General features: G+C 45.0%; 1 protein-coding gene across 1 annotated transcript in view; it reads left to right on the top strand.

Moving 5' to 3' along the window:
* Nucleotides 1–429: 429 nt before the first annotated feature.
* Nucleotides 430–12,308, top strand: part of MYO10 (myosin X) — a 162,740-nt gene continuing 150,861 nt past the window's right edge. The window contains 5 exon segments of the mRNA XM_066186412.1: nucleotides 430–468; nucleotides 471–608; nucleotides 611–865; nucleotides 868–995; nucleotides 997–1,102. Of these exon segments, the coding sequence (XP_066042509.1) occupies nucleotides 430–468; nucleotides 471–608; nucleotides 611–865; nucleotides 868–995; nucleotides 997–1,102 (666 nt within the window).

Below are 12,308 nucleotides of genomic sequence, written 5' to 3'. Positions count from 1 at the left end.
CTGCCTGTGACAGAAAAGCAGAATACTGTATTTGCTTTCCTTATGGCTATGACTTATTTTTTGCTACATTTCTTTCTGCAATGTGAAATAAATAGGCCAGTATCTGCAAGATTTGATTCTCCTTTGCTGTGTTTCTTGGGCTGTTAGTTACTACAGATATGAACAAGGTATGTCTCCAAAACCTGAACACTTTAAATCTGCTTTGCAGAAACGTAAAGGACTGGAAAACTATGTAAAGGAGGGCTGTCTTCATTTGCAGCGATGTCTCAGTGAGTGGCTGCTGCAAGACGTGTTTAGCAAAGGAACACGGATAAGGCTGAGGTGAGCTCGTACATAATTTTGCTACACATTTACCTAAGGGCTTCCTGTCCGCAGCAGAACCCTGCAGGTACGTATTCTTTAGTCACCTCGGGCAGCACCTCTCGCCGGATGGCGGAGCTTTGCTCGGCTCTGTGCTGCCGGGCACGGGAGAGCACAGCCGCCCCCTGACCGGGGCGAGCCTCCGCTCCCCTTCCAGAGCCCGCGCTCCTTTCACTCCGCAGTTCAACGCGGGTTTCCGCGCCCCGAGCAGCCGGACACGCGTCTCCAGGACCCCGGGGACGACGTACCGAGGGCACCAGGAGGACGAGACGGGACAGGACGAGCGGAGCGCGCGGGGGGAGCTGCCCGCACCCGGGCCAGGGCGGGGAGGGGCGGGGGCGCGGCTGAGCGCGGCGCAGGGAGCGGCGCGGCCCCAGCTCCGCCTCTGCTCCTGCCCCGCCTGGACGGGACGGGGCGGCCCCGGGCAGGAGCGTGCTGCGGCGGGAGCTTTCCTTGTCCTCCTGCTCCTCCTCCCCCGCGTCACCCCCGCTGCCGGCTCCCCGCGGCGGCTATGCGCTGCCGGGACCGCCCGGCCGAGCGGCGCTGAGGGGGCGGGCGGACAAAGGCTGCGGGCTGGTGCCGGCGCTGGGGCGATGGAGCGGCGCGGCGGCTGAGGCGGCTCGGTGGGGCGAGCCGAGCCGGGCCGGGACGGACGGGATCGGCACATGGTGCGCGGCTGGTGCCCGGCGCTGCGCACCCGCGGGCAGGCCGAGGGGCCACCATGGACAACTTCTTGGCGGAGGTGAGCGCGGGCCGGTGGGATCCTCCTCCTCCTTCTTCTCCAGCGTGGGGTCGCTTTTGTGGAGCAGGATACCGGCAGCAAAGCAGCGGGAAGCTCACGGAAAGTGTTGGTTCCCTCGAGTAGTTCGGTTTGCAGAGTGTTCACAGGAGCAGCGCCCGGGGAGCGGGAGGCAGGCGGAGAGGGAGAGAGGGAGAATGGGAGCTGCGCCCGCAAAATTCCCAACCTCTGTGGCTGTGGCCGGGGCGGAACTCGGAGCCGCCGAGCTGGAGCGGTGCTGCCGCGGGCTGTCCGCAGCCGGGCGGGCGCTCGGCGCTGGCTTGGGCTGATCTGAGCGGCGGGGGATGGAGGCTCCGGTGCCGCGGCTCTGCCCCCCAGCCCCGCTCCCACCCGCGGGCAGCGGGGGCGCCGGTGCGGACCCTGCCGCGCTTCCTGCTGCCTGCGGTCGGGCAGCCTCGGAAACCGTGCCTGGGTGGAAGTGGGGAGTCCCTCTTCGGGGGTTCCCTGTGTGAAAGCCGGGAGCGCGCTTTGTCCGCCTTGCACGGGCACGAGAGGCTGCGAACGATTGGAGGTTTCGGAGGCAGGGATGCCGCTGAGCACCCTTCTTTTAGAGGTTTGTTTATGGAGGGTATGTTATTAAGTACAGACGAAACCTTTTGTACAAAATACAAAGGATGGAGGCTGAAGTCTTGGAAGTCGTTTGAGCTTTACCGTGGTCTTGTGGATCTTGACAACTTCAATGTGTCGGGTGAGGAAACCAAATCAAAGGTGCTTTGCTACTGACTCAGGATTTTTGATAAAACTCCGAACCTGGGTCCTCTTCTGGTCCAAGCTAGCTGAATTTTGTACAACAGTATTTTAGTGGATCAGTTTATCCCGCCTGGCGTCGACACAGCCTTATGAACCTGAAGTGTGCAGCATCAGTGTATTCTCTGTGTGTTGTGCCTGTAGTTTTGCTGGCAAAGCCCGTGACTGGGTTGTGACTTCTGGTGACTGCCTGCACACTTGCTTTAATTGCACCTCTTGCCGAAGCAGTTGCACTGTCAGGGCTGTAAATACAGGCCAGGCATCTGTTTCACAGGGCTGTGATTAATCTGCAAAACTGTCCTCTGCCCTCATGAAAACAACGTCCCTCGTGTTCTTGGTGCTGCTGTTGGTGCTTCCACAAGAAGAATAGGTGATCTGTTTACCGAAATAGTAATTAGTCAAATAAAAGAAGGTCATACGCTTTATTGCTTGTTGCCTTTTCATTTGTCAGACAACAAAAGTTCTGTCAAGTGCAATAAGAAGGAAGAAATGCAGGATTAGCTTTGATGAAGTCTGAGCTAAGTAGTAATACTGCTTTTTTTTTTCCCCTTAGAGGATGTAGCCCTCACCTTTCAAAAGCTTGTAAGCCATGAGCAGTATGGTAGTATTAACCTAGCCTTGCAAAATTAGTCTGAAGAGTCATTTGCCCCAACACAAAGTACTGCAGTGTGCCCTACATAAAGGTGAAGAAGAGTTTTCATGGTTTTGACTCCCCCATTAGGCAAAATTACTTGCTTCAGGGAAAATACAAGTAAATTTTGCCAGTCTGTGTTAGCATTTCAGCATATATTTATGTTAATCTGTGGTTGCTTCATGTGGACTTTGATCTTTCTTAAGAACTTTGACTGCCTTTCAACATGTTGATATTACTTTAAAAGATCAGTAAATATAGCACCTTGACTTTAATCTGCATCCAAAGTCCCACCCACAAGTATAAACATTTTCCTTCCCTCACTCTGGAGCAGAGCATATGTAAATGGAAAATAAGGAGCATGAGGCACAATAGCAGAGATGCACTTAGTCTGACCCAGCTACCACAGAAGAATGTCTGTTGAAGGCACTGGATTGAGCCACTAGGTAATTTAATTTGTGCGAGGCAGACATCCTGCAGCTGCTCTTTACAAAAATATTTGCTGACTTATCTAGGGGAATTACTGTTCTCGTTAAAATAAATTATAGTGTGAGGAAGAAGGAGGAAACTGGATGAAAGGCACAGGTGAAAAGCCCAATGTGTTCTTCTCTTCCTTGTCAGTGATGTAAGCCTGCTGGTACGATTATATTTTGGGAGAAAAGCTGATAGTAGGAAGGGTAAATACTGGCACTTCCGAGGGGTTCCTCAGCATTACCAAGAAGCTCCTGTTCGTCCCACTGGAGGCAGAAGTGTCTTCAGTCTGGCTGTTGTATAAAATATTGTACAACTTAAAGGTGTTAATAGGAGAAAACCAAAACCCTGCAATATTATTTCTCCCATATTTTTCCATAGATAGATGCTAAATATAACATGCCTCAGTGATTCTTACTGGAACAAAATGAGGCAACTGAATGAGACACCTCCAGAGAGCAGGAGGTGCATCAGATGGGAGGTACTCCTGTTGGGACTTGCTGCCTTAAGCAAGGTGTGGGATAACGCCAGGCTCCTGCCAATCATTTGATGCTGCCATCCTTTGTGACTTAGCAGCTCTTTGACTTCTCCATCTTGCTGCCCAGTTTTCTTTCTTTACTATTTCTTAGTATTCTTAGCTTTTGTTGTTAAAGGGCAACAAGTGGTTGTACTTGTCTCCTGGGTAGCCTTGATTTCCATCCCTGTCCCAATTTTCTACCATGACCAATTAAAAAAAAACCCCATGGCTCTAAGTGAAGAATTAGGCTAGAGAAGTTTATTCTGTAACTTACTCCCCAACATGCTTTAATTGCTGCAAGGTATTAATGTAATAACAAAGTTGCATTCTAAATACAGAGGAAAAGTGTTTTCTGAGGCTTTTTAAAGGCTGTTGATTGGTCTATGCTACCTTACAGTCTTTGAAGGAAAGTTGGAGGTAGAATTTTTTTGTTGTTGTTGTTTTTGCAGTCATATTTGGTTATCTAAAGTATTAAAACCTGTAGAAATCCTGTATGGGTATGTGCAATAGAGCCATTTGGCTGCCTTGCTTAAAACAGCCTGAAAAAAAATTGTTCCCATATGTTTTACCAACAGCCACAGTGCTCTCAAGGGAACAGGCTCCTGTGGTAGCTGAGGTCAGACTTTTTTCCAGTGAGAATGCATCCCTGTTAAAAGGGGATGTATGTCATGAGGGAAGGAAGAAAGTAACTTCCAGATGAGGCAGAAGACAAGGAGAGGGGAGCTCAAACTGCCCCTTCAGCATCAGAAGTTCCCAAGCAGGGCTTATCAGGACAGCAGGGGAAGAGGATGCAGAAGTCAGGTTTATCTTCTTCCTTTTACATGGGAGTCACTTTGACCAATATGCACGGGATGTTGCACTGAGCCATGGTTGCTGTCCTTGTCACAGAAGAAGTGTGGCATTTGCTGACCCAGCAGAGATCAGAAAGGGCTTGAGGTTGGGAGAAACTTCTGTAGGTCATCTTGTCCAAACCTGCCCTCCAAGCTGGTGCTCAGCCCCTGGGGAACTAACTTGCAGCACAGTGTGCATAGTGATGGCTGCAGAGATTGTTTGGATTCAGCTGTTGCCAACCTTAAAGGATTCCCCCCACCCTTGCAACTGTGGAAATTGAAGAGAAGGGAGGAGAGCAACTGTGTGTCCTGCCTTCTGTGTAGCATGTCTGGGTAGATGATGTTGAAGGAGATCACTATAAAAGCATCACCATCATAGAGGTCCTGCTGATGTTTCTCCAGCACTGCACAGGAGTTTATTTGGAACTGCAGGGTACCCTCCCGGTGTCCTTTGGGGCACGGCAGATACTCTGTGTCTACCATGCTTTTATTTGTAGCATTACCACTGGTACCTGGAGTTCGGAATGGTTTCATTCATTTCTGCTGTCCAGAGTTGCACATACTTGTCTGCGTACGCTGTTTTAAGGTGAAGGCTCCCAGCGTGTGTTCTGAGGGAGCAAGTGCTGAATCTCCCTCGGTGGGAAGGATATGGGACAAAAATTTAGCTTCAGGAAGCTGTCGGAGGAGGTATCTGCTTGAACGTGGAAACTCAATTCAGCTATGCAACTTGCAGCAAGCTTTTCCTTGGTGTTCCCTTATTGCAATATTTGGCAGATCACAGCCTCACAGCACTGAGTCCTTTGAGGGGTTCATCATCTCCTGCAGACAGGTGACCTTGGTGCCACCAAGGTTAATCACCTAAAGAGAAAACCTGGTGATGCAAATAAATACTTGCATCGATATACATGGATTCTGGCTGTACTGTGCAGCACAGTGTATGCATTTGGGATGACCTTTGAAGCCTCCCCAGTTCTCATTTACAAGTGTTTTGATGAAAACACAAGCATGGATCTGATGTTCCAGCTTATAGTATTGGTATAAGCTGTGTAGCTTACACCAGCAAAGCCCTCCTTTAGGCTGGTGGGGCAAAATCATCATCTTGTGAGTGATGGCATTAAAGGTGTTTCTGGAGACCTTCTGAGTGCCAAAGCCATGCCAAGCAGAAACAGTGGCTCTTTTGGCTGTTGACATTGGCTGTGTTCTCTGAAGTTTCTGAGCTGTGACTTCTCATATTTAGGTCTTTTTGAAAGCTGATGGTTGTTTTGTCTACAGTTATTTTTAGGTTAATTAGAGAGCACTGTGTTTTGAATAAAAGATGTTTCAACAGGACTTAGCACTACCTTATAAAGTCAGAAAGATAAAGTTTTTTTCAGGTTTATTTCTCCAAGCTGGAAATCACATTCAGCTCATCTGTATCATGTAATGGTTACTGCTCACCACAGATACTTCACATGTGCCTTTCATAAGACGAATTTGTGCAACTGAAACATTGCCGTCGCTGGGCTGGAGCCTAGCAACCCTCCTGGCACTGCACATATTGTAAAATGACACAAGAATTCTCTTAAAGCTGCAAAATACATAAGTTTTGAAGTTGGCAATAGAGGCTCTACATTCTGCAGGGTCTGCTTGTGGTTTTTTTGGTATGTTCAGTCAGTCTCCAACCAAAGAAAAGCTGTGAAACCCACTATTACAGAAGACTTGGCTGCTTTTGAGTCTGGGGCTTTTTTTACATTCTGGTGACACCTCACTTAAATGTTAACCTTTTTTTTTGTTGTTGTTGTTTTGGTTTGATTTTGTTTGTCTTTTCCCTATTGAAGGTTTGTGTTAGCACTTTGTGTGTAAGCTATTTTGCTCTAACAAGATGTTATTCTTTATACATACTTTCATTTGGCAAGTACTGTGTATGGGTGATATTGATGGTTCTGAACCTCTTCAGGTGTTTTTTTGTGTTTCAGAGCTGTCACACAGCCTGCTGGCTGGTAGAAGGGAATAGTGTTTGAAAGCATGGATAGTCCCAACTTATTTTTGAGGCCAAGTGGCATGGGCTTTTATCAGAAACGTTCCACATTTTTTCCCATGATTCTGTGATGGCAGGAGAGGACCACTTTGGGGGAGAGAGGGAAGCAAAGAGGAATGGTGTCTTGAGCTTTCAGTGTCATGTGTGGAGTTTAGTACACTTGTCCAGTGAGTAACCTGAGAAACCGTGCAACATTTTCATGCTCTTGTTCCCCCAGTGTGCCTCAACAGACAGAAGGAAAAGTTTGGGGCCCCTTATCAATGATTATGCATGGCTGTACCACAGGGGGCTTCTGCTTTGGTGATTTCAGCTGAGTCTTCATTTTCAGCACGGTAAGACCAATATAGTCTCATGAATCTGTTTTTTGACTTTAGAAAATAGCTGAAGAAAAACTGGTAGGTCCCTGGCTCTGTGTCCTGGAGCATATGTGTGAATATCTATAAACAATGTCACTGTGCTAACCAACCCCTAGCAAGTGAATAATGTGCCTCCTTTTTTTCTTTGAATATGGATTGTTAGTATTGGTGGTACTTTAAAAAAAAATTCTAGCAAGACAGATGCCTTTTTGTGTCTCTTGGATGGGTACAGACCCAGTGGAAGGTGTACCAGCCTCCAGCCAAGAGCAGGAGCAGCAGCTCCACCCCTGGAGCATCCAGCATGTTGACTGCAGTGCAGTGGCAGCTCTGAAGGGAAGCGTGTCCTCTGGGTAGTTTGATCTCACCAACCTTTTTGGCTGCAGGGCCAGTATTTTTCCTTAGTGAATCACTGTCTCCAGATGTGGTCAGAGGCAGGAACATAGTTTTGGGTGGAGTATGGGTAGAAGGGCAGGAGGTAAAAGTCACTCTGAATTAAGACTTTTGCTGAGCGGGCAAAAAAAAAAAAAGAATTATCAGCCTTAAGTCACTAATTGTGACAACTTTACAAGTTTTGGGATGTGACCTCAAAACCTGCTAGATTGATTATGACTTCAGGCTTTATCAGAGGGTCATGGCTCAGGCATTCTTGTTTCTCTTCGTTTTTCCTGGTATTTATCATTATGTGACATTTTAAACCATTAGTGAGACATAAATGAGGATGATTTGGTGTTGAGACCATAGCTAATGGTAAATTACTGGGTTTAGGTATTATTGGTTCAAATTTTGAATGGTGGCTTTTTTTTTTTTTTCCCTCTAATTATTTAGGATTTTCTAAGATGTCCTATGTCTGAAATATGGGCGTTATCCATTGGCCATATTTTCTGTAATGCAACTTTTTTCTGGACAGCCCCCTGATTAAGAAAGGTTAAGTGGATTATCCTTTTCTTAAGAAGTCTGTTAAGTAGCTCAAACACTCCATTCTTATAAAGGCAGAACTTTTCAAAGTTTGGATTCAGAATGGGAACTGATATTGACTATGCTCCAGATTTGCCTTGTGAAATAAACTATATCCATGCTGAAGACGAAACTACAGCTTTGCTCTGTGGAAAATATGAGCATTATATTGGGGAAGTATACTGGGAAATATTCATTAGGAGAGAAGAAATGAGTAAAGATCGCTTGCATTTCTAAATGCTCCTGTAAGAAGAAGGGGGATGTTGGGGGAGAATATACTGTCCACTTCTAGACTCATTTTTGCAGAGCTGGTGATTAGTACTGTGATCTCAGGTAGGTTCAAATATCATTTATGCTTGTTCCTGATATCCTGAGCCAGGACAGCCAATGTAGGGATGTCAGGCAGCTTTTCTGGAAGGTCTTGTCCTGTGGGTGTTGTGACTGGATGGACACTTTCCCATTGCAGACCAGTGACTGACTGGGGAAGGCTGCTGAGTTGATTCAGCTGTAAATGCGTCATAGCTGTGCTTGTTTTACTCATAAATGTAAATACTTGCTCTCTATTTAGCTGCTGTTTTCCTTTGGGCCAAGTGACCTTTTTCCAGTCCAGCCTGTAAAAGCCTTCTTATTTGGTATAAAGTTCAGGGCATTGGGTTTGGTTTTTTTTTTTTTTTCATTGAAATTGCAAACATGAGTGATGTTGGAGCAACTTAATAATATATGGGGTTTTTTTGTTGAATAGGTTACTAGGAACAGAGACAGTTTTGGTTCACACTGAAAGCATGGCAGAAATTGGGGTGTGTTCTGTTTTGCTGGCCAAAGTTAACATTTCTATTTTCTGCAGGCTTTTCTGTAGAGGGGTTTAGCATAAAACTTCTGTATGAGATCTTGTAGTTTCTCCTAATGTGCAGTCATGCTTAGGTATTTTTTCACCAAAGGGTAGCCACAGTCAGTAACTGGAAAAAAAACAAGGCACACTTCAGCCCTTTTAAGGCTTTGAGGAAAACTCTGCAGTTACCCTATTGTATAGAAGGAAGTCTTCAAAAGTGAAAGGAAGTGGTCACTTGTTTGGTTTGCTAAACTTCCATTGAAAATTCAGATGCAATATACCTTAAGCTGGATTTCTTACGTGTTTCAGTGACGCTGTCCCCAGTGGGTAAATGTAAGCATATTGTAGCAGAACCTAAATATGGGAGTCAGTGTAATGCCTTTTACTCATTCTCGGATTAATGGCGTACTGCAGGAAAACTTTCTTGAGGATAGACTTTACTCCTGTACAATCCAGTGTCCTGCCAGACTTGAGTTTATTAGGCTTCCTGTATTTTATGTTAATACATTAAAGCAGATACATGCATTATAAATTTATGTATAATAATGTATAATATTAATTATACATTATTATATGTATAATTAATTAATAGCATTACTAATTATTGTATGTATTAATTGTTTCAGTGAGGCATGTTGCCTGGTTTGTGGTATCAGACCTTCTTTTTTTGAGAGTATGTTGTCTTCATCTTGCAGCAAGCCTTGCTAGGCTTTTGACTTACTATTAAGCTAAGGGGAGTGTTCAATAAATGAATGTTCTTTTAAATCCATCTCTTAGATGGATTAAATGTTTCTATGACATTTTCGGTGGGTTGATTCTGGTTTGTTCCATATGAGGGAAGGAGAAAGAAAGGGAGGGTAGCTCAGGAGCAGATTTCAGGGACCAAGCTGTTCCTTCACATGGGATACTGGCTGGTGGCATGCACAGAGTGAAGGGCTGTGTTGGAGGACTCAGGAAATAAAAGATTTACTGCCCTTTGATGTATTAGTATTGCCTTTTCCTATATATTATTGGGAAACTCTTCATAATCCTTTATTACAGGTCAGTGGTACAAGAGTGTGTTAATACAAGTCTCTTTTGTTTTGGAGAATGCCCTTGAGGGCATTGCTGTAAGGACATCTTAGCAGAGGGAAATGTTTGGTTGTTGCTTTTTCCTCTGGGGGGGCAAAACTATATTCCCACTCTGAGCAGGTTTACCCGAGGGCATTTTATCATGGCATATCTGGCTCTGTAATGGGGTTGTCGTTAAAATATTGAGGGTCTTCTGGGTTGTGTTCTCTGTTCTTAACTTCCTGGCGTGGTAATGCTGGCAGAGTGGAACCCTGCTGCCCAAGTCTGCTATCATGGTTTCAAAGTCAGGATTGATTGTGGTGCCTGTAGGATAACCTCAGGTAGAGACCTGAGGCTCAAGGGTTGCTGAGTACCAGCTGTCAGCTGGAATTACAAAGCAGAGTATTACTGAAAGTTGTCATCAGAGTTAACACCCCAAATCCCTTGGCCCTCTTTCTCTTTCAGAAGGCTTTAGAAAATGGCTTTTGATTAACTTTCCAGCATCTGGAGAAAACATTTCTGTAGTTCTTGAAATGATTGTGAACTGTGAAAATGGTGCTACTGGCAAGGTCTTGTGTGGTTTTGGTGTTGTGTGCTGCATGTGGATCTTGCTGAAAGAAGTGCAGGATTTCTCTGAAAGGTTCTCAACGCCTTCTCTTTTGCATTCAGCCAAACTGGCCCTGGGTTTGGGGACAGGAGATAAGAAAAGTTTATTCCTTGTTTTAAAAAAGTATTGATGTTTATAGCATTATCAGAAATGGATTATTTGTTCTTATTTTAGTTGCTGTTGTTTAGAGTGACATTAAAATGTTTTCTCAGATTAAGGTAAATATATTCATTAAGAGAATGGGATTGTTTTTCTTAGGAAGTTGTTTATCTTGAGGAGAAGTCAAATCCTTTTGTTTAATGTACTCATCTGATTACAGAGCCAGTGGACATCATTTCTATTTGACCATTTTAGTGGATCAAACCCAGCTTTGTGTCTTGGTTAGGTTATATTTTTATTTGCTTCAGAAAGGAGCCAAGTTGGCAGGACACGAGTCACGTCAGGAGTCACACTGGAGTTCACATCAGGACAAGGAGTAGATGCTCATTCTGTAGGTCAGACTTCTTGCTTTGTTGGCCGCCGTCTTGGATCTCTTCCCCTTATTAAATATAGACTGGGTTTGTGATTAGGGTTTATCCCCTCATTACAGCTTTCTGGTGATGGGTACGATGAATAGGTTCATTTGGTGTGTCCAATCAATTAGTATATTCCCCAGAAGAAAATAAGAGCAGCGTTTACAGCGGGGCTTTGAAGGGTGGCATTTCCTGCTGCCTTTCAGGCCATATACCAGGAGGAGTGTCCCATGAAGTGAGCGCTTTGTTCTTGAAACTCCAGTTGGATTCTGCCGTGTGATACTTGATAAGCTATTTCAAGGAATAAACATATGCAGCAAATCTATGCTAGAAAATGTAATTTGTGCAGCAGCCCCTTTCTTCCCTCCTTGCAGTAGCATTTCTAATAATTTGCACACCAAATTGGAGAAGTTTTTATAGATGATAAATGGGGTTTTGGTGTTTTCACAGCACTTAAGGCAAAAGGCTTATTGTCTGTTTTGTGTTAGTTTTAAGAGTCTGTTCTCCTAATTTCTGTTCCTATCACACCATTTCTACCATCATTTTGCCTTGGTGATCCAGTACCTTAAATGACTAGGACTCCAGTGCAGTAGTTAATACCCCAGATTTCTTTTGTACAGAAGCCCATGAATAAACTTAACTGCAATGTGATGAAATAGTTGTATTAAACTTTTACTGTGTAGTTACACCTTTGTCAGTAGGATGGCTTTGTACCATGCAGTTAAGGTGGAGATGCCATCAGTACCTGGTGGGGGATAGAAAGTGGTATGGAAATCTGTGCATTTTCTTATGAGCATCCAGTGATTCTTTGCTGGTGACTTGTTCTTAGTAGTCCTTACTGAGTGAAAAAGGAAAACACTGAGTCATGGAATCCTTTTCCTTCAGACAGGGATTCAGCAGTTGCTGTGTTCCAGGTGCTTCTGGACACAGGTAAATAAAGCCTGTAATTCTGAATTTTGATTTCTTGAACTTGTGTGCCACTTACAGAAACACTTCTTTATATTGCTTGGAAGCATTTGATTTGAAAAGTGCACAGTTGCTTTATGCAGTCAGAGAGGCCACAAAAGCTTTGCTGTTTTCCTGGGATTTTTTTTTTTTCTTTTCCTGCTGGAAGGCATCAGAGGTTTTGGTAGGCAATATGAGCTGTGACTGTCCAAGAGCACAGGGATGTGCCTCCCACTCTGCATGTAGACGTTAGGCAAGAAGAGTGGCTGCACATAAATTAGTAGCTAAATTGAAGGGACAAGAAAGGCTTAAGGCAGCAAGGGCCAGACACCTGCAGCAACAGATCACGGGTCACACTGCTGCTGGGATGGCCCCAGGGACTCCTGGGGACATGAAGGAGAGGAGCTAGCATCAGGGTCTGAGCAGAAGCACATGCTTTAGCAGGATGGCTCCTCAGTGGGAGCTCCTTGTTGGATACAATGTCTGATAGTTACCGATTTAAAATGCGTGAGTTAAGCTTTCTTTTTGCTTTGTAATTCCTTTCAAATTTCTAGAATAATCTTCTGTTGCTGTCCTCTAACCAGCTGAAGTTTTCCTAGCTGTAGGTTTTGAGTGTGTATTTGCTGGTTGGGTCTTTGGTATTATAGATTCATTGAATATCCTAAGTCGGAAGAGACCAGACC

The sequence above is a fragment of the Chamaea fasciata genome, unplaced genomic scaffold (genome assembly GCF_029207755.1).
Source record: "Chamaea fasciata isolate MVZ Bird 193981 ecotype frontalis unplaced genomic scaffold, bChaFas1.0.hap1 SCAF_1, whole genome shotgun sequence".
NCBI lineage: Eukaryota > Metazoa > Chordata > Aves > Passeriformes > Sylviidae > Chamaea > Chamaea fasciata.
This window is presented reverse-complemented; position numbering and strand designations above follow the sequence as displayed.